A 27711-nucleotide genomic window follows, 5' to 3' on the forward strand; every position below is an offset into this window, starting at 1 on the left:
GAAAATATGTCTGATATGTGATTGTTACAAGTACAGACTTTGAATAGCCATGTGCTGGATAAGATTACATTGGTTGGTTGGTAAATGTATTACTACAGTGGCATTCTAGTAAAAAATAAATAAATAGCTCTGGAGAAGTAATGAAGAAACTAAACATTATTATAAGAGAAAAAAATATCAAGAAAATTAAATAATAAAATAAAATCCAAGCCTGCCTGATTGATTTCTTCTCTTGTTGACTGTTAAGTGTGATCTTGGTGTGAAAAAGAAGGAAGTGTAATTGTTCTGGAAAAGTCGTTAATTACCCTAATTACCGAAGGAAAATATATGAGATGAGAAATTAATAACGATAGAGTGTTTTTTTTTTTACTTCCTCTCTTGTTATTGGTGAAAGACATAGAGGAGAAGTTATCCTTATTATAGAAGAAAGTATAGATAAGATGGAAGAGTTAAGATAAATGGAAATAAAGATATAGATAAAAATGGAATGGAGAAGATAGAATAAAGAGATGAATGAGAAATGGATAAGACGAAATACAGAAATGGATAAGATAGAAAATATAAATGAATGAGAAATGGATAGGATGAAATATAGAAATGATGGAATATAGAAATGGATGAGAAATGCATAAGATGAAAAATGAAGACATATAAAATGGAATACAGAAATGAATAAGAAATGGATAAGACATATATATGAAGGCAGTTATTGGGGTCGAGGAGGCAGGTTTTGGGGTCGGAAATCGGCAAACATAGGAGGCTGAGTACGACAATCTGGCAACGTTGTCCAACTCACACACACTCACCGTTGCCATATTGTCGTACTCTGCCTCTTAAGTTTGCCGATTTCCGACCCAAAAACTGCTTTCATCACCCAAATAACTCCCTTGATATATGGTTATCGTTTAAATGGTTAATTATTGGTGCTTCTTGGCAACAGTTATGGGCCACAGAAACCGGTAAATACGCGGCTCTGAGTACGATAGTCTGGCAACCGTGCACACACTCCATTTTGAGAGAAGGACAGAAGGAAACAACATGACGCTCCTATTTCCTCTCGTCTGGCTCTCCTGCAGCGCCCACAGACACCACCAGGAAGCTTAAGAAACCCAAGACCTTCTACTAACTCACAGTGGCGATGGAGGTCAAGATAGAAGCAGGGAAGAGGAGAAAAGAGGCGAAATGTGAGAAGGTACGTGTCGAGATTCACTTAAAAGCTTGTCAACCATTCCTTGTACGTATGAATGTATATGCCTTTTCACTACCGTTACCACTTTTTCTTTACTTTTAAGCTTTTTCCGCCTTCATATCATGGTTAAGGGACATGTATCTCGTCCCTTAAGTATAATATGGAGGCGTAATATCGTATTTTGGAGGCTCGTAGTGATTCTCGATAATTACCCATTCCTTAATTCCTTCTCTCGTTGTTCTTTTCGCCTTTAAGAGCATGCAAGGGGCTTCAGGGTGACCAGGTAAGCCTTGGCAGAGGTTAAAAGGGCACGTATGGTAGTGTTATTAAAGGTTTTTTAAGGGCTGGTTCACTGAGGCGCTTCGGTGGTTTGTTTTGTTCGTTCGAGACACTTGGGTCGATATTTTCAGACGCTTCCTCCTCTAGCATCAACTATTTCCAAAGGACGAAAAGGAGATTAATCGGATTTTCATGAGTTTATTTTACATTCATGGTGCAGAAGGGTCAAACTACCACCAGGGTCATTAAACTACCCCTGAAAATGCCCCAAACTCCTACGAAATCCTTGGGTTTGGATTCGCAGCCCTTCCTCTAACAGCACTTATTTCCAAAGGCTGCAAAAGACATTAATTTTTTTTTTCATGGTACAGAAGGGTCAAACTACCGAAAGGATCATTAAACTACACCTGAAAATGCCCCAAACTCTTACGAAATCCTTGGGTTTGGATTTTCAGACCCTTCCTCTAACAGCACCTATTTCCAAAGGCTGCAAAGGACATTAATTTTTTTTTTCATGGTACAGAAGGGTCAAACTACTGAAAGGATCATTAAACTACAACTGAAAATGCCCCAAACTCCTACGAAATCCTTGGGTTTGGATTCTCAGCCCTTCCTCTAACAGCACCTATTTCCAAAGGCTGCAAAGGACATTGATCTTTTTTTTTCATGGTACAGAAGGGTCAAACTACCACCAGGATCATAAAACTACAACTGAAAATGCCCCAAACTCCTACGAATTTTTCATGGTACAGAAGGGTCAAACTACCACCAGGATCATAAAACTACCCCTAGAAATGCCCACAACTCTTCAGAAACCCTTGTCTAATATGTGTGTGCTTGGGAACCGATATGTTTAAGAATAGGACCCTTAACATCATCGTCTCTTAAAGTTACATGAATACGAGGTGGTGTAGAAAACCAGGAAAAAGCAATGAAACAGGAAGCACGAAAGTGAATACAAAAGGGCATGTATGGTAGTGTTAATAGTGTTGGGTGACTGCTGGTTCACTGAAGCAGTTTGGTGGTTCATTCCGTGCGTTGACTTACAATCCTCGTTTCTGTCTCATTAATGCTAATTGGGTAAATCTTAGGAATAGCGGCTCCTAGCGGATGCGCGTTTAGGGCGGTTTAGGCGCGTTTAGGTGGTAATTACAACATTTCTAGCACGTACGACGGGGTTTTGACAAGCGGACAGACGGATTCTTTTTAGGAGCAGCGAGTAGCGGGCTTTTTTTTTTTATTAATGTTTACTTTTTTGTGCCCTTGAGCTGTCTCCTTTGCTGTAAAAAAAAAAAAAAAAAAAAAAAAAATGTCACAAGGGTGTATTTTTCCACGCTGGCCTCACGATTTCTTCCTAATCGATGGGCGATGAGACTGCGAGCTCCGGGATGAAGAAAGAGAAAAGCCCGCGCGGAACAATACACCCTTGTGACATAAACACGCCTGTCCGCTTGTCAAAACCCCGTCGTGCGTGCTAGAAATGTTGTAATTACCACCACACCGTGCCCTAAATGCGTACCCGCTAGGAGCCGCTATTCCTAAGATTTACCGCCAATTGTAAAAGCTCAGAAAACTGGAAAAATGCAGTAAAATAGGAATCACTGAGGAAAATAAGATGAATCACGTCTGTAAGAACTGTTAGGCGTTTCAAGAGGCCGTGATGACTCGTTCGCAAATATCTAAACAAACTGTTGGATCAGTACGGCATTTTAGCACAGCTTTTTCGACACCCTGCCCTAATTTTCGGCAATATAGTGCATTTCCATATATGGATGATTAATTCGCTTACTCTTGGCTCTGATGGCGAAGCCCGGCATGAGCCATCCAGACATACGAACATGGGAAGCGTGACGCTGCCTTCCCTTTCTCCTCTCACCACCTCCACTCTCTCTCTCTCTCTCTCTCTCTCTCTCTCTCTCTCTCTCTCTCTCTCTCTAACATGCATTATATCAGTGACATCTCAAATAATGGACGGCGGACTCTCTTGATTTTGCGGCCCCCTTGTCATTAAGTCGCGAATTTTGGAAAATCAACCGCTTCGGTGCGAATCGCCATAACTCCCTTATTTCTGGGGTTACAGATGTTTTTGGTATCAATCGACGGCAAAATGAAAGAGAGCTATATTTTTTTAGTAAGCGGCCGGGCTAAAAACTACTTGAAAGGCTAAAAAATCGAACGACTGAAAAAAAAACTGAGATCCCAACCTTGAAACCCACTTTTTTTTTTAATTTCAAAAAAATTTATTTAACAAATAATTTAGCCCTACCAATGTGCTTTCCAATATGATGCATAACATTTCCCTATTCCCAGTAGTTTCGTCGCTAGAGCTCAAAACGTAAACCCTTTTGAGAGCGATTTTGACGAACTCCAGACACTTTGCCGTTTTTGTCTAGTGTGGCCTTGCTATTGCCTCTAGAAGGCTGTAATTTGGCATGTAGCCCCTCTTGGCAATGTAGTTAGACCAGCTCGAAGGATTTTGTGATACCTCGATTCCAAGTTTGTCGTCGACCCGTCACAAAATAGCCTTTTTTTCGGCACTTTTGCCCCGATTTGGACACGTCCTAGTTTTTTGCTCCAGTTTTTTTTCTTATTATTAATTTATTAATAGAGCTTTCATTTGCCACCAAGTACGCCTTCCTAGCTTCAGTAGTTTTTGCTCGACCTTGACCAGATGTTGCGACGAAAATTCGCCGAATCTGACTCATTTCACGCGCCGCAAAAATTAATATATCTGCATAAAAATTCATATATGAACACTTCAATATGTTGTCTATCTTGTATTAATATCATTTTAAGATATTTATATAAAAAGTTACTATTTTTATATAATCGTTTCACTATATAAATCAACCTATATTAAGCGCCTTATTATACATGTTATTTCTTATTTAGTATTCAACCCTATTTCTTCCCATTTATGAATAATACATTTAATTTGCTTTCTTTTGATACCATATATATATATATATATATATATATATATATATATATATATATATATATATATATATATATATATATATATATATATATATATATATATATATATATATATATATATATATATATATATATATATATATATATATATATATATATCGATGGTAGTGGTGATTGCAGATTGTTAGTAATGATGGTGATGGGAGTGGTGGTAGATAATGGTGATTGTAGAGGTATTGATGGAAGCGGTGGTGATGGTTATAGCAGGGCTGGTAGTAGTGGTGACGGTACTAGTGGTGGTAACTATAGGTTGTTAATAATGGTGGTGGTGGTGTTGATTCTGTTCAAAGCTTCTCAATAGCACTATATAGTACGTATAATGACCAACTATTACAAAGATCAGTTAGCATTACTTGTTTTGAAGGCTGTTGATGCAGGTGCTGTGTGGTTAAGGGTTCGAAATAGCTATATAAAAATTAGTTAATTGTACTTTATGAACACTGAGTGATGGTTCCTCTCTCTCTCTCAGTATATGCTAGTCGTGGTGGTCGGTGGAGAAGGCGAACTAAGTTCAGTTTGACCTTGGTAGTGTTGGTGGAGTGGTGGAGAGTGTGGTGGGGGTGGATGATGTGGAGGTGATGCCTGGAAGTTGTGGAGGAGTGTGGTTGTGGAGGAGTGTGGTTGTGGAGGAGTGTGGTTGAGGAGGAGTGTGGTTGTGGAGGATAAAATATGGATAAGCTGAGTTTACTAATAATGTAAGTGTGGTAATGAGGTCTGGGAGGGGTTCAATTTGTTAGTTAAGTCTCATTAGTAAGGAAGCATGAATGAATTTACTGAGTTGGTTACATAAGTATAGTGACTGTTTTGGTTATAGTCAGGCAAGGTTAATTAAGGGTCTCTTCACACATGTCACTCAGCAGTTCACGGTATGACTCAATAAAGGACCACTTGCTCAATAGAAATTCTTATCACTGAGGAGGTAGCCTATAATGAATAACACATTTATCATTATCTCAAAGGGTACACACACACACACACACACACTAGAGACAAAGAAATATTGAAGTTTGGAACAGACTAAGTGAGGATGTAGTACTGACAGGAAGTGTGCAAAGCTTTAAGGATAAGTTGGATAAATGTAGATACGGAGACAGGACCACACGAGCGTAAAGCCCAGGCCCTGTAAAACTACAACTAGGTAAATATACACACACACACATTCGCCTCACACCTGAGAGGTTCTGGGTCCAATTCCCCGGCGGAGTGGAGATGGATAGGCAGTTTCCTCCAATCTGTGTACCCTGCCCACCCAGCAGTGAATGGGCACTGAGTGTCAGTCGAGGGTTGTGTCCCACCTCCCGGGTGTGTTGGGGTGTAAAGCTACAGCCATACCCAGATACGTCGCTTGTGAACTCCTTTATCGCAGTTAGTAAGTACTGGCTGGCGATCGTGATTATTGCTTGGTCCAACCATGGTGAACACACACACACACACACATATACTCATCATTATCTTACAGGCTACTATCTATAAGTAATATCAAGGTGTTAGCAGTGGTCATTAAAACACTTCAGAGTTAATTTTCATTCATCACTTTTATATAAGATATTATGTACATCTCACTTGTTCTATTTTTTGGCTATATAAGTTTTGTATGGAAGGTTGGTGAGGCATTGATAGACCTTAATTTCTACTCCCTTATTACTCAAATAATGTTCTCATCACATTAAACTAAACAGTAAAGTTTGGAAATATTAATGCAGTAATATCTCTTTTCTACTTAGCCAACTGCTCTTCTGTTGTCATATAAATTTATATTTTCTACTAACCCTCAAATCGTCAGGCAAACCACAGGAAACAGTGTAAAGAATTTACTCTAAAATTGGTTCCATAATTCCTGCAAATGTTGATAATAAGTAAAGTCACATGAACATTAAGTGTTAATTCTCTGACTCCAACTCAACATAATATTTTTTTCCCTATTGAGTTTTGACAATCATGATACGGTTGTGAAATTACTGCTTAATTCAATGATGTCAACCAAATTTACCTATCTCGTGTAACAGATGAGCTACATAAAGAAAAGTGAATATTTCCTGAACCAACGGGTGTGTGCTGGGCAACGGAGATGTCAGACACCCGCCCACCTACAGCCAGTCTACAGCATCCTTACTTGCTTGGCCAGGGATCCAGCCACTGCCGGGAGGGATCCAGCTTAAGGGGATGGAATAGTTTAGGAATCACTGTTCCTATTTTCTTTTTTGTTTGTGTTTCAAAGAAGGACAGGAAAGTACAGGTGTTTGATAAGACACTAATCTTAAAACTCAACATGGAACTAAACAATATGAACTTCTTTGTTTAACATCCTTATTTTCCCTTATTGGGTTGGACAGGCTGATGAGGGTGACGTTGTCTTTCATCTTGGTTTGAGGCTGGACTTTTTCTGCCCTGGATGCCCTTCCTGTAGGCAACCTCATGTTTCAGCTGAGGGCCCAGGTGGATTGCCTACTATGGCTAACGAGCCCCACCTGTACAGGTTTGCAGTCAGAATTGTCCCTCTCCTCGGTGGATTGCCTACCGTGGCAACAAGCCCCACCTGCCCGGGTATACTGCCAGGAACTTCAAATCTTCTCAGACTCTCAAGAAATAAAAATGTATAAATGATAAACTATCAGATAATAAAACTCACCTCAACTATTTACATTGCCTACAGTAGTAGTTTTTAATGAGGATAAGCTTCCAATAGCCCTAAGGCTTCTTCATAAATTTCATCAAAGGTGACCGATTTTTTTTTTTATATTTTTTTTTATTTTTTTTTTTTACACCCTAAACAAATACTAAGCAAATATCGTAATATAAATAAGAGTTTTTAAAAGGTCCATTCTGCTTGATTTTGATGGACTTTCATGCAAGATTTCTAATGAGGATAAGCTTCCAATAGTCATTTATTTTGTCTCGTTTACCAATAAACAAAGCAATGAGAATGATCAACTACATTTTTATAACAATGGTATCACTTATTGTACTGAGGTGTAATTGTTACAAGTCCCACAGAAACACAGGGAATTTACAATAATTGAGAGAATAGTTCAAGCTTTGTGGGCACAAAGACGTAGTTGGTGGTGACACTCTGGCTGGCAATTGTGCAAATACCCCATTAGGAACTGTGTATGTAGAGTGTGCCAAAAGGAGAAAGTTCCCAGTTCCTCTCTTATGTTGATGTTCCTGTTACAACTCATTTGACTCCTGCAATCCATCTTGCTCTTCTGCTCTGTTGTCTTTCATCATCTGTTCCTTGCTCTTTTTTCATTTGTCACAGGTGTAAGATAGAAAGAAATCCATAAAACAAAATAGTTTCATCCTTGCCAAGTTGAATATCCTACTGCATCCCAACACTTTACCATCTTCACCATTTACAAAACTATATGGCACCTGGAGTCTAATTTGTAGTTTTTGTCACATGCATGCCTGAGTGGATCATAAACACTCCTAAATTCTTGGAGATAATGTAAAATGCTGCAAAATGCCACAAGGATGCAGGCCTCCATCCACTGACAGAGTAGAAGTTATGTCAAGGCACTGGTTTGTTTTTGTTTTGATGCAGGCTGTAACATCACAGGCAAACTATCTATAAGCCAAATCAAATCTGTGTCACCAGCTTTGTAGTCAGTCACAATACCAACTATGATACAGAGCCTGTTTCAGCAATCCCTACTGTTAGAACTAGGCATAGAAAGGTCAACAGTCTCCAGCTTAAATTTTTTGATGGGCAAGTCCAGGTGAGGGATGTCCTTCTTGATACAGTAGGCCAGGAGGTGCAGCATGAATGGGTTTTCCATCCACTCAGCAAAAGGCTGTACTTCAGGCCTGGAGTGCAGGTCTCTCAGTGTCTGCTCCACCACACCCGCCTCAAAGTTCAGCACCATGGCTCCTGCCACCACCTGGGAATGGTACATTGCTACGAAACATTCTTACACTCTAAAACTATTAAAGAATTAAGAATTGTTTTAATTTAAGTTCTATACTGGGCAGTTCCAGGCTGATTGCCTCTATCATACTGCTATCTAAGTAAGAACATCAACTACAGTACCCTCATGAGTTTCACACTATTGGAGTTTTGTGATACTCGAGTTTCGCGCTTAGTCCTAAATTCTTACCATCCCGACTTTCACGCATTATCGTCCCGAGTTTTGTTTTGCTTTGACATGTACGGCTCAGGTCCACCTACCATCGGCGCCATGTCAATACAGGGCGACTGCTTTGTTCATGTTGTGGATACTGGCAACCAACCTTGGCCATGTGTGACACACACCCAGAAAAGTTGGAGTTGCTGGTTGGCCCTACTGCCAACATGGTTGAAAGAAAAAGGCCCATTGTGAAACCAGCTTACAAACAGCTGGCAACTTGCTCCTGGTTGGGTGTACGGGCAACCATGGTTGCCCGTAGCCCCAATGGTTGGAAGAAAACAGCCAGTGTAACACTGCCTTAAGGTAGCGAGGCTGCTGACTGGGTGAATGCCGTCGATGACGTCATCGGACCCTCAGCAAATTACAAGCGTGTTTTCAGAACTGTCAGCCAATAGTAAGGCAGCCACCTTCAATTGCGGCTTCAAAACGACCCGTTCTCTTCCATTACATTATCTTCCTTTTTTCAAGGTGCATATTTTGAGATAACAAGGGAGCAAAGTGGAAAAAGTCAGCTCTCCATGGGTTGAAACAAATGTGCTTTTTCAGTGTTTTCAATACCCCGAGTTTCGTGATCTTCGAGTTTAGCGCTATACCTTTGAAACGAAGCAAACGCGAAACTTGAGAGGGTACTGTACCCTTAAAACTATCTCATTTTTCAATCCATAAATAAATAAACCACCCTTCTTCCTTGCAATGCCCTTTCTCTTATCTCTCCCTCCGTACCACCATGCTTACACATAACTGATCCAAGATACTTAAACTCATTAACCTCCTCCATTTCTTCATCATTCAAAATTATTTTGCATTTTTTTCACATTCAATTCCCACTCTATATGGGCATACAAAATCTACAACGTCACTTCTACTCCGCTCACAAACCATCACTTTACTTTTGTTGACATTTACTTTCAGCTTTCTCCTTTTACATACCCTATCAAAAACACTGACCAAATTTTGTAAGTCACTTTCATTTTCTGCAATGAGCACTGTGTCATCAGCAAACAGGATTGAATTCATCACCCACTTCCTTCCCTCAGCGTACATTTTTACTCCAACTTCTCCAACTTTGCCCTTCATTTCTCTCATAACACCATCCATATAAATATTGAGCAACCATGGTGACATGACACACCCCTGCCTAAGCCCACTTTTTGCTCAACATGTTCACTTTTTTCTCCACTAATTTTGACACATGCAGATGCATCCTCATAGAAAGACTTTATTGCATTAAGCAGTTTTCCTCCCACATCATATATCTTTAATACATCCCACAATGCCATCCAATCGACTCTGTCATAAGCTTTTTATAGATCCATGAAGGCAGCGTATAGTTTCTTTCCTTTTGCTATTATTTTTCTACTGCCATCCTGAAGGCAAATATCTGGTCCACACATCCCCTTCCCTTCCTGAAGCCTCCTTGTTCTTCAAGATTTGCCGCACAACTTTATATTTGCCTCCCATACCATCATAAAAATGCAAGAGGTAGTAATCGTGTGTCTGGCAGTGACGTACATCTTTTTTCCCCACTCGCTGGTGTGACGGAAGGAGGGTCTCCCTCCCTCCCCTCCCTCCAGTGGGGGTTGACAGTTTGTTTGGCCTTGAACAATTTAGCCTGAAATTTCCCCTACATCCTTGTGTTTCTGCCCAATTTTGCTGGATTAAATAATGGCTGGAAAACATACAGATGGGCACAGTAATAATGAAATTTGCAAGCTAAAAGGACTGGAGCTTAGAATAGTGGGAAACTTGATCCACTGATTTAAGGCTGGCAGAGAGAGGATGGTCACACTCCCCAAGAAATAACCAGGGAAACCAAAATTTTTTTTTACAAAGCAGGAATGTGTTAAGTCGATTGCTTGACGTCAACCCTTGCATTATAACCTGGAAACTGAAAGAAAGAAAACATACTCTCCTTGGTGATGTGTCACTGCAAGCAGTGTAAGAAACTCTGCAACGTGACCTTGGCTGCAGGTGTTGTTGCACGCAGAAGAAGACACTGATAAATGACCCAAAAAGGAAGAGGAGGCTTCATTTTGCCCAGCAATGTAAAGATCAGTGACAGCAGGCATTGTTTTGCCCTCTGTATATTTTCCACTCATTATGTAATCCAGCAAAAATGGGTGGAAACACAAGAATGTAGGGGATATTTCAGGCTAAATTGTTAAAGGCCATACCAATTGTCAACCCCTACTGGAGGGAGGGAAGGGAGGGAGACCCTCCTTCCGTCACACCAGTGAGTGGGGAGGAAGATGTACGTCGCTGCTAGACACACAATGACTTCCTCTTGTATATTTTAATGGTATAGGAGGCAAATATAAAGTTGCGTGGCAAATCTCGAGGCACAGACTCTTGTGCAATAATCATCCATGCAAACTGTGAAAGTTTCTGTTGCCCATTTTCTTGTATATTAGAGGGCACTGCTGTAACTGACCTAACTACATCTTACACCTGGATATAGGTTTTATCATAAACGCTAATAGCCTAACCTGTTCCCGGGTGAAGCCATAATCCAGCAGCAGTCGTAGAACAGTCTTGGTGTTATTAATTCCAAATGGGGTAAAGACATCTGTCAGTAAGTCCCGAACCTGCAAAGAGAAATGTTGTCCATGGTGTGATGAATGTGGGCCCCACACGCTAAGCACTCAGCCACCGCCTTACATTTGCAGTCAAGGAGGACTGGGATATTTTGCCCATTTGCACATAAGTTTGTTTCAGCATCATTGTGAATGGTGAGGTTTGGCAATATATTTAGTATGGTTTTTCTCTCACGTGCCAAGCAAATTAATTCCCATTTATTTGGTCAGCATTCAATCAGTTTGACAAGGTTTTCTTTAGGACCTATCATATTAAATCTACGTCCCACTGTACCTGGTCGGGGGGCAAGTCAAGAGTGAGGGCAACATAAGACACAACCTCTGGGGTGATGCCGTACCACTGCCTGTGTCCAGAGTGCTCCTGGCGCTGAAAAAGAACAAAAAATGAATGTGCAGAATGCATACAGATGAATGAAAAGAGGAAAGACTAATCTCAGAGAAACATATACTAAAACTGTATGGGAAGTGAAAAGTGATATAAAGAATACAACAAGAAATTATTAAAACAGAATAGTGCGGCAAACGAAAGAGGACCCTCAGGGTCTTTTCTAACCATACAAAACAAACGCCAAGGAAAATACTGGCCTATGCAGATGAGAGGATAGGAGTCCACATGACCAAAGCGACACAAGTATAGCATTAAATGAGAACACCTGTCCCCTGTATTTGCAGGTTAACTAGCATTCAGGAATTCACACATTCATGGATTTTCCTGCAATTGCACAAAGGTGGCCACAAGGGAATTTTCCCAGCGCCACTCCAAACATTTATGGTCTCCCCGCAGATGATTCTGCTGTTCTTAAGGAAAGGGCAATGTATACGTGCATATGATTATAAATGGCTGTGTGATGGATTGCCAGTATCAAGAATATTGAACGCTGCACTGGCAGTACACACCAGTATCAGTACTGACTAGTCTGGTGCCAGTACTGAGTTGCATAGCTGGTACTGTTAAAACCTTTAATGATGATCTATTATAGATCACTGATCTGGTTGTAAAATCTGGATTATTATGATCTGGGTGATACGGATCCTAAACTGCCTGATCCAGGTCAGGAGGTGGGTTGTAGATGACACTCACAGCCCAGATCCCAATTGGCAAGAACACAGCAGCTACTCATCCTTCATGAGGAGTATGCATGTGTTGTAGTAAAGACCAACCACCTCGAGACCAAGATCAAGACCAAAACCAGACCTTCTGAGAATGAGAAGAAGAACAAGACCAAGACCAGGCCTTCCAAGACCAGCATGAGCGGTGCACAGATCAGCAATCGCAAGAAAAGAGTTGAGCACGAAGCTGCTTAACTGAAAGATGGACTGTTGATCATGAGGGCGGTGAAAACACCCTGGAGTAAGTTTGCGAGAGGGACACTCTGAAAGATGTTACCAACACTGGGAAGGCACCCAAAGGAAAAGGCATGAGTGTTGCAGTGGTGGGCATAATTAGTCACCCAAGAGGAGGGCCCAAGTACAAGAGGCTACACAGGACAACAAAAGGATACAAGAAGAGAGGATGAAGCTGAAGATTGAGTGGATGTGGGAGAAGGACTGACCAAGTGGAAGAATGAGATGGAGGGAAAGAAAACTTTAGACTGGTATAGGGAGAAAGAGATGTGCGTGCGTGCGTGCACATTTGATCACACTGTCCAGGCAGTTCACTGAACCAATTGTAAAAACAAAGCTGCACCCATTAGGTGAGCCTTATATTTCATTGAGAGGCTGTACTTAGGTTTAAGTTATACAGCATACCCCAATTGCCAGGGAGATGCTGGAGATGATCTGTCCTGATTCTGCAGCATTTATCAGCCTCTTTGTGTGTCTCTGGCTCCTTAGGATCTCAAAGAGTCTATCAGATGCCATAATCACCTGAAACAAAACAACAGAGTAAAAGATCTTTCAAAGAATAAACAATATATTTACTTCAGGGGCTATAGACATTTACATGCCTGTGTGGGGTAGTGGTTAGCAAGCCTAGCTACAAATCTGTGGGGCTGGGTTCCATCCCAGCCTGAGACAGTCAGCAACAAGCTCACTTAGCTGTAACCTGTTCATTCTCCCTTTAAAACTGTTTGATAAATGGTGATCTGCAGGAATCAGGGGAAGTAATCAGAGGTGATCTGCAGGAATCAGGGGAAGTAATCAGATGTCACTGACAGCTGGATGAATGAGCTAAGTTAAGATAACCTATCCCACCCCTCACCTCCCATTCCTGGAGTCGTTGAAGGGCTTCTAATCTCCTCTCAACCTCAGAGAAGGAACTGGATTTGAACATTATTGTCGCATGGTGTGTGTAGGAGAACTTCCACACTAAAGAGAAAGGCAAAAGAACATTATTAATAAATACTGTAAATACTTATGTAATATAAAAAGAATTGAAAAATAATAATAGCTAAATTTTTTGGGGTCTACTTCTACTTAGTTGAGTATATTCCTGAACCCAACACATCATGGCCTTGCAGGGTTCACTGTTGTATGGTATCAATTTTAAAATGAGATGGAGCTCTTACATTATGTTATAATGACCATACTGCTTAGCATTTTTTTATCTCTTGCATTGCTACCTTTTCTATAAAATTAACTGACCTTGGTGCTTGTGAAGCAGCCTCAACCAAGAGTCCAAGTGAGACGCAGGGATCTGCGACAGCCTTGGATGTGCTTTGACCACTTCCTTGGTGGAGACACCACCCATGCTAGAGAACCTTTGCAAGATCTCCTTCGTGTTGTCTGGATCTAAGAACAACAGCCGTGGCTGATCTTGTATCTTTGGGAAGATAACGATTTTAGGGTTAGTTTGTAGCAGTGCATGCCATGGCAAAACTGTAATCCCACCCCCACCCCACACACAAACCACAAACAAACACACACACACACACACACACACACACACACACACACACACACACACAGTAAAGTAAAGTGAGTACTGTATTATGTGATAGTGAAAAGAGGGAAAAAAGAGTGGTTTATGTCGCTGTACAGAGGAAAAGGGAGCAGAGGTAATTGTAATAGTTACAGGAGAATAAGTATACTCAGTGTGGCAGGAAAAGTGTATGGAAGGGTTTAAATGAGAGGATGAAGAATATAACTGAGAAAAGTGTAGGCGATGAACAAGGAGGTTTTAGGAAAGGGAGGGGTTGTGACCCTTGTGTAGACCAAATATTTGCACTCAAATTGTTAGTTGAAAAATTCATAGACAAGGATAGGAAGCTGTTTGCTGCATTCATAGACCTGGAGAAGACATATGACAAGGTTGACAGGAAGGGGTTGTGGGATGTTCTAAGGATATATGGTGTGGGAGGGCTTTTGCTGGAGGAAATCCGCTCCTTCTATAAGGATGTGAGTGCCTCTGTACGCATGAAGGGTGAGTTGAGCGAGAGTTTTGGTGTTGGTGTGGGTGTGAGACAGGGGTGTGTGATGTCACCATGGCTTTTTAATGTGTACATGGATGGTTGTATGAGAGAAATGAAAGCCAGAGTGGGGGAGCTTGGTCCAAGGCTGAAAGTGAAAGGTACAGAGGAGTCATTAGTGGCGGGCCTGTTTGCAGATGATAGTGTTGTTGGCAGAGAATGAGGGGACGCTGCAGAGGAGAGTGGATGAGTTTGACAGGGTGTGTAAGAGGAGGAAGCTGAGAATGAATGCTGGAAAGAGTAAGGTTATGGTATTTGAGAGGGCAAGAGAACAGGTCATTGATTTTACAACCCGTACGGAGTTAGAGCAGAGGGTACAACAAAGTGTAGGATAAGGTTAGGGGAGGAGAGAATGGAGGAGGTGACTGAGTTTAAATATTTAGGGATTGTTTTATGTAAGGATGGAAGAATGGAAGGTGAGGTGAGGGAAACAGCAGCGAAGGGCAGACAGGTGCATGGAATAAAAAGTGGCATAAACATTTAAAGCCTCATCTCTTGACTTCAACTTGTACTACTATCTCATCTATTTCTGATTTTTTTTGTGTGTATGTATTTTTCAGAGTAGCAATCTACTTTCATTCTACTGTCTAGCGATGAATAAATCAAGTAACTAGTGCATAATTTAAGTGAGCTACAAAGAATATTGCAGTGTGGAAAGGACAATGTCTTAGGATGAGTGGGTGAGAGCTACCTCAAGCCCCCTATCCAATCAGACAGACAAACAATAGCAGGTGAAGCTTATTGTCGCAACTCAGCAATTTCAATATTGCTAACTCCAACACCACACCATGACAAGTGATAAACAAGACTCACCTCAGAAAAGCTGCATCCAAGGCAGTCAATTAAGACGTCACACAACCTGGAGTAATGATTCAAGGGCCTCCACAGAGAACGAAGGGAGGCACCATCCAGAAAAGCTCCCACTGAGTCTGCATCCTCAGAGAACCTGTATGGAAGAAAAGGCACAATTTAGAGGAAACTTTATGAAGAGGATAATAAAAAAGTGGCTGCTACAATTCAATGAAGAAAATGTAAAGTCCTGCACCATGGGAGGGGATATCCAGCACACCAATATCACATGGAAAACACTCCACTATCCACCACAGAGGCAGAGAGACCTGGGACTATATGTTACCAGGCTACCAGGGTAGGCCAAATCCGTGCCAATCGCAGCAGCTGGGTTAAGAAAAGGCTAAAAAATTCATGGCTAGAGAATAGGTGTTGTCAGGTTTGCAGGAGCAGCTCAACTAAGCAACTTGCCTCTTGCAGACTTGTCATGTTCTTCTAAAACCATAATGCCTTATGGAAAATTTCCTGAAGACAGAAGGCACTTTATAGTAGCTGTTGCTAACACTACTATTCTTGCCATGGAGGCATTTTGTCATCTTCGTAAACAAACCGCCTAAGTCATTATTTTTTACTTCTCAGGAAATCAGAAAAGAACTGTCATTATCTCATTTGCCTTAAGATTTAGGAAGAATGAGAAGGCCAATTCTAGAACACTCAAACCCTGAATGACAAAGGCAACTATACAGAAATGGGCGTCACATGATGGAAAATTGATGTAGACAAAAACCCGGAAACCACTGAAAAATGACTTAGGCGATTATTTTATGAGGGTGACGATTTGTGTCTTGTGATTCTAGAGATCTTGTAAGGCTTTAGAGCTTACCTGGCAGCCAAGTAATGTTTAAGCAAGAAGAGGTACAGGTGCTTCAGAGTCACTTGATCATCTCTCCGGCACAGGTCCAAAGCAGCCTGTAAAGTAGACTCTGACAATTTGAGGTCAAGCCTGCCAGCTGACAAAAGGTGCTCCAGAGGGTCAGAGTCAAAGATGCTTGTGATGCTGCTCCTCAAGGCATTCACAGTACAACCCATTACTGAAGCTGTCCTGAAAGAAATAAGAAGGTGAAGCATAAGCATATTCCACTCTGTTAAATAGTTTTATTACTGAGGAAGCGTATGTATAAGGCGCCCACAAGCAAAGTGATGTATGCCACATGACCAATGTTTTGAAAAATGGGCTTCAAAGTCTGATCATGAGTACATAATGTGTGTTTGATCCTAGAGTTAAATCAAAGTATGTACCTACCTTTGTATTCGTTCATACACACACTGGTAATATTTCTGTGGGGTCTGATTCACTTATTGGAGTGAAATTCTATTGTGAAAAACAGTCGCAAATTCGTGTCACTAGTAAAAATGAAACTAATAATTTAAATTTTGCCACCATGAAATATTCACAAATAGATAAGTATGAAAGCTCACAAAGTCACAATTACCTACCTACATCACCTGCTTTGCGCAATAAAAATATGCTATTTCAGGTATCTGATACCCTCAAAAAGGCGTGCGCGCTGCCTCTGGCCTCGGAGCTACAGCCAGGTCAACGTTGCCAGATTGTCGTACTCAGCTGATTATATTTCCCGCCTTCCTACCTCCAAACTGTCTTCTGGGCTCCAATAACGAAACTAATTTACAGTTATCGTTAAAAGAGTTAGGTTCTGATGTTTCTTGGCAACAGTTAGGCGTCAGAAACAGGTAAATACTGTTCTCTGAGTACGCCAATCTGGCAACAGTGGCTATACGTATTTTCATATTATTGTTCTGTTGTTTATTCAATGTTGTGATCAAGAAAAGAATACTCATAATTTTAGTTAGTTTTTGGTTATAAGGTTTCTTTATGAAATACAATTATAATCCTACCTCCTCTACCTTAGGAAACGTCCTGAATCCTGGATCGGCTATGGTGATGTTAGGTGCACCTAATTAGTCCAATGTACTGTGGGTCAACTGTACTTAGATTTTGGCCTCTTTGAAAAATATGAAGATACTAGTTGGCATTATATAATTTTCTAGGGGGATCTGAACATGTGTTACAAGAGGGGAGTTTTTTTTTTAAATAATACCAAAAAATGTGCTGGGTAAATTTTAAATGGCCCCATGCAGTAACAGCTAGGAGAGGTTCCATGCAGCCAACTCACCACACAACATGGTGCAGTGACGGCTGGGAGACTGACAGGTCCTGCAGCAGTTGGACACGGTGCTTGTACTCTGCTGGAGTGAGGAGAAGAACTTCCTTGGAGAGTTCCACTTCTTTCCAGCAGTAGCCATCTTCCTGGGGATGAAAAATTAACATCGTTATAGACTCAGCCTTCAAAATAGCACTGTTTGTGTTACACCAGTGTGGAATACATTCATGTAAAAGGTGACCTAATGTAAAAGTCAGTAATCCCTCTTAACCTGGTAGCAGCGGGGATCATGTTTCTAAATGGTCCCTCTAAGCGAGAAAAATGAGAAAAAATCATCACTCACACAAACCATTTCATAATATACGTACATCAAAGCATTTGTGATCAGTTTATGTATCATCTATTTTGGGGGGTTTATATCATGGCACAAATTTGGCCCGTTGCTGCTACACGGTAAAGCCACAAATTTGGGCTGTCACTGCTACCGGGTTATAGTTTATATGTCTGACTGAAGAATAAATTTACCAACTAGTATCACTACAAATGCTGACCTATTAATATTTGCCTTGAGAACTTGTTAAAAAATGTTTATGTGAGTGTATACAGTATTTTACAGCCTCCCCTTATCTACACATGAGATACAAGCATCCTACACTATTTGGCAAGGTTGTGTTCCAAAGCAAATGGTTGAGTAGTGAGTTGTCAAATAACACACCCGTTTTTCCCACAGGAATACATGTAAATGGGGGCAGTATGCAGGTGATCCCATACATGCACCATTTAATTTTGCATGTTTTTATATATAATACATGATGATTATGTTGAAATTATGGCTGAAAACTTGTTATAATCAGAAGCGACGTTTGAAATTTAGCACGTGCGGCCAGCCCGGATACGGGGTGGGGTGCCGTTTTCGCCCAGTCATATTGAAGGGGTTAAATATTCCTTTTCCCCTTAGTTGTAATTGCATAGAGGTTGGCCGGATGGTGCTCTGGGAATTATTACTCACGTCCTCCCATTGGCATCCCACACTGCCAAGAATTTCTCCAGTATCTCACCTGACGTGGCTGTGTTAGTCTAGCTTCAAGTTTCAAGTTCACGTCTCTCTTCTCCCCATTGCACTGTTGATTCAATTAGCAGATCTTTGGGGTGGTGGTGGCCTACCATTTCAAGCAACACCCAGTCACACTGCAGTTCTATTTCTTTTCAATACCATTTTTCAAAATTCATTCTTACTTAGCCAATGTGTACAAAAAAGAGAAGCCTCCATACGCCCTCCCAGGCACGACGCTTGAGCAACTAACAATGATACTAATAGTTTTGGCAGGATTTAATTTCATGCACTAATGCTGATTCAAGTTCTTCAATTAAAAAAATAGCAATGAAAGATAGTAAGGAAAGCAACCTTGCAGCATACTTTGAGTGGTACAAGATAGTCAGAACTGGTGTAGAAAATAATGATAACAAAGTAAATTTGCCCAATGGTAATTGTTGTAGTAGAGGAGCCGGTCTCTCACCTTCACCAGCTTAAGGATGTGGTCCAGCTGTGTTTCCTCCAAACCCCTCAGCCGGGGAAAATTGTATACGAAAGACTTGGCCTCTGCAAGAGTCCCCAAGTCTTCTGTTTGAATAAACACAAAAAAGTACATCAGTATTAAGTGTGTTGTACTTTGTGCAGGTATCAGATCACAGTATCATAAACCCTCAATTTAATGAACCTATGATTTAAAAATGAAGATTCTAAACCCACATAAACACAAGACAGTAAACATTAAAAACAAAATACATCAACTAATAACTTTAATTTGATAAACCGATATTAACAACAGCAACAAGATTTGCTGTTACAGTAAAACTTCTAGGAGCTGGCAACCAGTGATTCAAGGGTGACGGATAAATGGAAATTACGGATACTTGGCGTATGTTCAGAAAGTTCCCCATGAAATTTCATTCAACCAAACATGTTTACATCGCCACAATCAAACAGTCAATGAGGGCATACCACGGGGGGTGCGTTACCTCACCCCCTCCCAACGACGCTAGATCTGGGCTTCCCTCCAGGCAAGATACACTGGAAGTCAAAAATACTGCCGGGAAGTAAACAATGACAATTTGGGGGGGCTGCGGTAGCCACCCTATCAGTAACAAACACAAGAACATAAGAATGTAGGAGTCTCCAAGAGGCCTCAAATCATAGGCCTGTACAAGGCAGCTCCTTTGAACCTAAGCTCCCGTGTATCTAACCTCACCTAATATCGCTGTCCATGAACTTATCTAATCTATTTTTGAATGTGACAATTGTATTGGCACTCACCACGTTACTGCTAAGCCTATTCCACTTATCCACCACTCTGTTAGTAAACCAATTCTTGCCTATGTCCCTGTTGAATCTGAATTTATCCAGTTTAAACCCATTACTTCGTGTCCTACCCGGTTCTCTTACCAACAAAACCTTATGAATATCCCCTTTATTAAAGTCCTTCATCCATTTATAAACCTCGATCGTGTCTCCACGCACCCTTTGCCTTTCTAGAGATTGCAAGTTTAACTGTTTGAGTCTTTCCTCGTATGGCAAGTTTCTCAACCCGAATCATCTTAGTCATCCTCCTCTGCACCGATTCTAACATTTTGATATCCATTCTATAGTAGGGTGACCAGAACTGAACTGCATAGTCAAGATAAGGTCTAACTAATGCTAAATATAGTTTGAGGAAGACTTCAGCGCTTCTGTTGCTTACGCTCCTTGAAATAAATCCCAGTACCCTATTTGCTCGATTTCTAGCTTGAATACATTGTGCCCTTGGATGGAGATCAGAGCTCACTAAATCCCTCTCGCACCCAGACCTGCTTATGAGAGTGTCATTTATGCAATAGTTATGTGAGGGGTTGTTCCTACCTACACTCAGAATACTGCATTTCCCCACATTGAACTCCAACTGCCATTTATCCGCCCAGTCATACAATCTGTTTAGTTCATCCTGGAGAATACTAGCGTCCTGATCCAACTCAATTACTCTACCGATCTTGGTATCATCTGCAAACTTACTGACATCAGTACTAAGTCCTGTATCTAAGTCATTGATATAAATAATAAACAAAAGTGGACCTAATACCGAACCTTGTGGGACCCCACTTGTAACACATCCCAGTCAGATCTTTTACCATTGAATTGCACTCTTTGCTTCCTATTGCTAATCCACGCCTGACCCAGTTCAAAACCTTACCCTCTACTCCGTGAGCCTGTAACTTAAGCAACAGTCATTGGTGAGGAACTTTGTCAAACGCTTTACTAAAATCAAGATAGATTACATCATAATTTTCATCTCTGTCTACCGCCTCAAATACTTTATTGTAGAAGGACAAGACAAGAAATTGGTGAGGCATGACCTACCTTTCATGAACCCATGCTGCGAGTCGTGAATTAAGCTATGTTCCTCTAGATGCTCCCAAATGTTCCTGACTATTATGGACTCCAGCATCTTGCCTATAACTGATGTTAAGCTAATTGGGCGATAGTTTGAAGCAGCTGACCTGTCCCCCTTTTTGAAAATCGGCATCACATTAGCTACGTTCCATGGGCTGGGCACATAACCAGTATTAACCGACATCTTAAAAATGTCAGTTAGTGGGTCACTGAGTACATCATTACATTCCTTTAATACCCTTGGAAATATCCCATCAGGACCTGGCGACTTATTCTTCTTAAGCTTATCTATTTCATCCTGAACTACTTCCCTGGTAATCCCTCAATTTATTGCCATCCCCGCCCTCGTACACCTGAACCCCTTCCGGAATAGTCGTTCGATCCTCTTGTATGAATATTGAAAGGAAGTAGTCGTTCAACAATGTGCTCATATTTTCGTAATTTTCCACTAGCTCGCCTGTGTTTGTTTTCAGTGGTTCAATTTTCTCCCTTGTTTTTGTTCTATACATCTGAAAGAAGCCTTAGTGATAGCTTAAGGGGTCGCCCATTAGGTAAGTTAGGTTAAGTTGGGTTTGGTTAGTTTATATTTATTTAGCACGTGGTGTGGGGCGGTAACACAAGACGGGACAGGGCAGAGGTGGGAGTGGTCCACTGCACAGGCCAGTGTTGCGAGAAATACGTAGGTACTTCCTGGCAGAAATAAGTGGCTCTGCTGCTCACCACGCATGGGGGAATACACAGCAGGAAAAACATTAATTTGCCTGGTTTTGTTCTACTTTGTCCACTTCTGATCTTTGTGAGCGGTGAGTGAAACATAGAAACAGTAAGCAAGTTGAACATCCCTCTGCGAGCTATTCTGCGGCTGCAGTGGCGAGTGGTAGAAGGTGCACAACAGGCATCAAAAAGTCAATCATTTAATGATTTGTGACAAACAATTAGCAGATTATTTGATTAATATACCGAAAACTATGAAAAAAAAAGTTTTATCTGCCAGTGCGAGACTGGTCCATTTATGAAATTTTACCCATACCTTCAACAATATGGCCCCCCCACAGGGCCCCACTGCCAACCTGGCAGCCTCAGTGCCTCACAGTCCGTCGCCAAGTGTGCTGTGTGGCTATACAGACAACATGAAGACAACATATACAATAAAAAAAACTATATACATATGTATATTACGTTCGTTGGTATCATTATACATTTTTTAAAATTTCTGCTGTTTATAATGAACTTTCAGCGTTAACTTACTAAATTCCCCCCAGTTAGTCCATTATATCCATGGGCAAGAACAAATAAGCGCTGTTTCAGTGTTTTCAATACCCGAGTTTCATGATCCACGAGTTTAGCGCCATACCTTCAAAACAAGCAAGCGCGAAACTTGGGAGGGTACTATAAACAGATGGCCTGTACCTACAAAATACTTACTATAGTGGTGGTGGAGGATAGAGTAAGGACTACGCAAGTAGTGTTTGTAGTGGGTGACACCCTTGCTCTGCTGGCAACACGCCCGAGTACCATGGGTGCCCCAGGTGGTTGTTCGTGCACTCCTCAGTATGCCAGAGCAATCCTGCGGGATAAAGTGTTCATGTACTATAAGTAATTGTAATATGCCAAGAAGTATCACATTTATTCATGTAGAAATCAAATACTTTCGGACATTTTTAAGGCTAAGTTTAGAAAGCTATCTTGTAACACAAACATTTCTCTTTCTAATGCATAATAACTTTCACCTGGTCTTACTTGTTTGTGCGACAGAATTTGGAAGCTTGGCAGACATTAAATTTTTATAGTTAGCCGAGGGTTATGTTAAGGTAACTGGGAGTCTGAGTGTGAAGGTAACAGGTTGAAAAGGGATTTGTCCACTTAACATTATGATTAATTGATGTGGGTCACAGCCTCTGTTCACGGCACAAGAAGAACCGTTCGACAGGCAAAAATATTAAATGAAAGGTTTTCCAATAAATACCAATAAAAGAAAGTAAGTCAAGGAAGCACAGATGTGATGCAAAGGATCACCAACTCAGTCCTCTTCCATCATAATAACAATAAAAATCATAATAATAATAATAATTATAATAATAGTAATATTAATAAAAACAATACTCATATCAATGATATTATTATCAATATCGCTGATAATGTATGAAAATATATGATTTAATTCATTTTATGACCAGCCAAAACAATAACACTGGCTGCCCCCTGGCAGCCAATGCCACAATGCCTGAAGTTTTTATTATATTTAGTAGTGATATTTTCTGCAAAAAAGCAACACTCACACGCACACACACGCGCACACACACAAAAATCTGATTCTGATTTTGTCTGAAAATGCACAGGGCACCAGGGCTGGTGTGTAACACACATAACAACATTATGGTAATGGGAAAACTGTTTACTGTACGCAAAATTTACATTATGCAAACTCACCAGGAATACAATACTCGCGTAATCTGAGAGGTGCCTGTACTTAACAAGCAGGTGATTCTTATGCTTTGAGTTCCCTGTTTCCCCACATCCTGATTTATCTCACACATCCTGCCTTCATCCCCTCATCATCATCTCACAATCGCCATTTCTAGATGTGCGATAATTATTCTAAACGACAATAATAAAATTTTTAAGACCGTCAGTTTATCATCTCCACTCTTGTAAAAAATATATCACTTAACATGTTTCTGACAATTAATTTGATTGAATAAAAATACCTAGTGTTATTTGTGTGGGTGCTATAGTTTTGTATCCAAAGATCTATGTAATTGAACTACGCTGAGTATGACAAACTGGTAACACTGCTCAGTTCCTTAACCCGTACAGTGTTTAGTACATATATATACGTACCTCTTAGGGAAGTGTTTAGTACGTATATATACGCTTGCTCTTTTGACCAATTTTACGCCCTTTATTTTTGTTTGTGTATATAACATTTTTCATTGACAGTAAAAAGGAATATTTTGACGTCTTTTTTTCAAAGAGATGTGGAATGGCCTCTCTAGACAAGTGTACGCATTCCAACAAAAATCATTATACAAGAAGGTAAGTTACTTTCTTCTAGTAGGTAATTTCTCCTTGATTCTATAATCAGTAAGGCATGTGGAATTGTAAATTACGGTTCAGAGTAATCAGAAATGAAAACTGATCGTCTAAAGCTTCATAGTGTTATGCTGACCTTTCAGAACTATCCAACCATTTTATTGTACTTACAATTCTGTTTATTTTAGGTTTTTTTACTCACGCTTTAGGGTTGTGGGAAGTGTTTATAATGGAAAGAATAAAGGCTTTAATTTTTTTTAAAAATAAATTTCCTTTTCCCGGTATGACATCTTGAGGTCTGAAATGGAGAAAAATAAGAGGACGAAAACTCTAGGGTAGCAGTGCTTCCATTCCTCACATATAAATAATGCATATATCAAATGATTTGTGATTTTATTTACATTTTAAGGGGCAAATAAAAAAAAATATGAAAAAAATGCAACCTGGCATTAGCCCTATCTATGACAAAAGATGACACTGTACGGGTTAAAAACTTTCACCATCACCATCCAGCTACAAGGAGGACTGGAAGTCAGTAAGGTATATGCTGTCCAAATGATTTAAGACTAAAGAACAATTCATATTACTGACATTCAACCATGAAAAGAAGAAAGAGAAAATGTGACAAAAACAGCAATTTGCTGCTCCCCCTCTGGACCCTTCCCCTCACCAGCCTGCAGATTGCAGTGCAACTGTCTGCCCGGAGTAATGTTTAGTGGCAGCAGCTCACACCCCAGGTATGTTTCACTCACTGTAGCGGGACTATTGCACAACGTGTCATAACACAGATTTCACCACTGTCTTCACAGTTAAGATGTTTCATACAATATGAAAAAACAAAAAAAGAATAGCAGCTTTTTTTTCCTATTTCTCAAGAACATTCCATGAAAATCCTGTTGTTCAAGGGTTAACGCAATGAATTTTAATTAAGTTACATTCATTTCCCAAATGGTGAAAAATTACATAAAACTTTCACAATAATATACAGCACTTACGGCAGGATGCCCTCGAAGGTGACGGCAGAAGAGTGTTAGCATGCTGTCCTCAGTCACCCTCCTGCCTGCAACATAAATGCTCATTAATCTGCTTCATCCTCTAACTTGGTACAGTTATGACTCTAAGAGAGTGACAATAAATAATCTTATAACAGTATACAATCATCCCCAAACCTCTCTGAAGTCAATTTGATCTCTCTCATCACATGAAAATGTTGTACTATGTGACACCCCATAGTTACAGAGATATTATTCCAGAAAAGAACAGACATCTCATTCCAGTGGATGACACTGTTCTGTTGATTTTTTTGTGCCTTTCTATCTGTCAACAGTCTATCTGTCAACAGCTTTCCACACAAAGTATAAATGCTTGGACTGAGGTAAAGGAATAAGGGATTTCAGCAGTGTTCACAAATTTAGAACTGGAGATGTGATAGCATGAGCATCCCGTGGCTCAGGCTCCTTCCACTAATATGCTATGGTAATGGCCAGTTGTGAATAGATGTTACAACAGACATTGGAAACATTAGGCATCTTAAATTAACCTAGTGTGTGAGAAGATAGAATACAGTAATACCCCACTTTGTTATTTCAACATGTCAAACTCAACTTTATGCCACTGTTCTAGAGTAAATTTTTGTTTAACCCGGTAGCAGTGACGGGCCAAATTTGTGGCTTTACCGTGTAGCCGCGACGAGCCAAATTTGTGCCATGATATAAACCCCCCCAAAATAGATGATATATCAACTGATCACAAATGCTTTGATATATATTATGAAATGGTTTGTGTGAGTAATGAATTTTTCTCATTTTTCTCGCTTAGAGGGACCAATAAGAAGCATGATCCCCGCTGCTACCAGGTCAATAAACTCCATAATGTCTGACTTTATGGGCAGTATTACAAGTTGAATCTGAGAAGTTTTGGGTCCCTACAGAGCTATTCATCCCAAATTCTACATGTAAGGACCCAAAACTTCTCAGATTCGACTTGTAATACGGCCCAATGCCATTCAGCAAAGTAGCCTATGCACAGTGAGCCCAGTGCCAAGCGTTTGTTTACACAATGCTGGGTGTGTGCTTACCGTTTACCGTTGATGAGGTTTCAGGCCCCGGTCCGCCACCGTAGCAGTGCTCCACAGGGCCGCTAACATTATAACAGTAATATTAGCACCTAAAGTTGTCCTCAATCCTCATATTTGTGAAGTTGTAGGATTTAGTGAATAAGTACTACTCTCTCTGCTTCTGCCTGGTTTGGGAGGGATTACATCATCTGCTACTGCTATGGGGTATATTCATCCTTACCAAATGTCATCGCCAACTATGTCTTTGTGCCCAAGAAGCTTAAACTAACCTTTCAATTATATATTGTATATTACCTGTGTCTCTGGGACTTGTAACAATTACACCTCAATACAAAAAGTGATACCATTGTTATGAGAAATGTAAATAATCATTCTGGTTATTTTATTTATTGGTAAATGAGAGAAAATAAATGACTATTGAACTGAGCACTACGGGAACGTCTTACCTTCTTCTTTTGACCCGTTCCGCTTTGTATCGCTTCTCAGGCACACACTTACTTACTACACTGGGCACACTTACACACTTACCCTGCACTGAGATGTTTGTCTATACACTTTGCTTTCTCTTTTCTTTTCTTTGTTTTAGCTTAATTTGGCCTTTTCATCTTTCATTTTTCATTTCGGTCCTTTTGTCTGTTTCCACTATTACAGTTTTCTTTTTACGGCTCTTTTTGTGCAATGTTTTAAGGGGGCCGCTGTCCTCCGCCGGCCCGCCGGTGTGGCAGCTCAGGTAGACGTAAACAACAACACTTCAGCCGCTTATACGGGTTATCAATTCCGCGTCCACGAATGGACCGTATTGGCCATACAGGCAGCGCCACACGTGGCCACTCAGTGAACTGTCAAAGCAGTACTTTCCACAGAACTCAAGTTATGTACTAGAGTGCGTGAGGCTGCCTCCAGAATACAAGGCCTTGACACCGCCACCGCTCCAAGCCAACGACAGCACACACTTCACTCCTACCCGATTTCCTGACTCTACTATTTGACTTGGAGAGAAACTGTTATAATGTGTGGCTTGGGGCGACGGCGGCATCATGGCCGTGTATCTCTGAGACAGCCTCAGACGCACTCTAGTCTATAACTTGAACTCTATGGAAAATTCAGCTTGGAGTTGAGTGGCCACATGTGACGCTGCCTGTATAGCCAACACGGTCCATTCAGGAGCGAGTGATTGAGGCGATGAAAGAGTTCCTGGAGAGCATGTGGCGTGCAAGATGTAGGCAATGACATCTTGCCCCGAGTAGCTGAACGCCGATTTTCTGTATGTTTTATTTTTCTTTCTGCCGATACAAAGGGCTGGCTGGGAGAAATCTCAAGCTACCTGTGACATCAAGATCAAAATCAAGATCAAGAAGTCAGCAGAATGTCAGTAATCGATGCCTTATTAAAAAAAAAACCTGCTCAGAGCCTCTGAATCGATGCTGATCGAGTCGCACATTCCCATATCTCCCACAATCTGGATCTGGACAATTCTGCGTGTTATGCACCTATATATAATTTTACAAGCCCCCCCCCCCTTCTCTCGCTCTCTCTCTCTCTCTCTCTCTCTCTCTCTTTACAGATGGCAATGAATACGAGGAACGGGGCTGTGCTAAAGAGAAACATT

At 40.7% G+C, this 27711-nt stretch overlaps 1 protein-coding gene and 1 long non-coding RNA gene across 6 annotated transcripts; one reads left to right on the forward strand and one right to left on the reverse strand.

The window, feature by feature from the left end:
- Positions 1-1004: 1004 nt before the first annotated feature.
- On the forward strand, positions 1005-6753 carry LOC126981783 (uncharacterized). The gene is made up of 2 exons (XR_007734135.1): positions 1005-1192; positions 6475-6753. It is a non-coding gene; the product is annotated as an uncharacterized LOC126981783 (long non-coding RNA).
- LOC126981782 (uncharacterized) lies at positions 5985-27153 on the reverse strand. Of its 5 annotated transcripts, XM_050833330.1 has the most exons (15): positions 26549-27153; positions 26103-26164; positions 25021-25085; positions 24228-24323; positions 22418-22559; positions 19086-19189; positions 17581-17714; positions 16269-16482; positions 15410-15542; positions 13773-13950; positions 13390-13496; positions 12939-13055; positions 11464-11556; positions 11082-11180; positions 5985-8349 (listed from the first exon to the last, which is right to left on the reverse strand). In XM_050833330.1, the coding sequence occupies exons 7-15, from the start codon at positions 17708-17710 to the stop codon at positions 8110-8112; spliced, it is 1311 nt and encodes a 436-aa protein (XP_050689287.1). In that variant the 5' UTR covers positions 17711-17714; positions 19086-19189; positions 22418-22559; positions 24228-24323; positions 25021-25085; positions 26103-26164; positions 26549-27153; the 3' UTR covers positions 5985-8109. The 5 variants fall into 5 exon arrangements, with proteins under 5 accessions (XP_050689287.1, XP_050689288.1, XP_050689284.1 ...); XM_050833331.1 differs by lacking the exon at positions 26103-26164; XM_050833327.1 differs by lacking the exon at positions 24228-24323 and having other exon boundaries at positions 7194-8349; positions 16269-16487; positions 26549-27146.
- Between the last annotated feature and the right edge of the window lie 558 nt (positions 27154-27711).

The sequence above is a fragment of the Eriocheir sinensis genome, chromosome 49, assembly GCF_024679095.1.
Source record: "Eriocheir sinensis breed Jianghai 21 chromosome 49, ASM2467909v1, whole genome shotgun sequence".
Classification (NCBI taxonomy): Eukaryota; Metazoa; Arthropoda; class Malacostraca; order Decapoda; family Varunidae; genus Eriocheir; species Eriocheir sinensis.

Excerpts from the sequence above, each read along its gene's own strand:
- LOC126981782 (XM_050833328.1), bottom strand. The coding sequence starts at position 25,062 with ATGCTAACACTCTTCTGCCGTCACCTTCGAGGGCATCCTGCC. Across the intron at positions 13,497-13,772 it reads GCTGCTTCACAAGCACCAAG|TGTGGAAGTTCTCCTACACA; the intron begins GTCAGTTAATTT and ends CTTTCTCTTTAG. Across the intron at positions 11,181-11,463 it reads TTGACTTGCCCCCCGACCAG|GTTCGGGACTTACTGACAGA; the intron begins GTACAGTGGGAC and ends TTCTCTTTGCAG.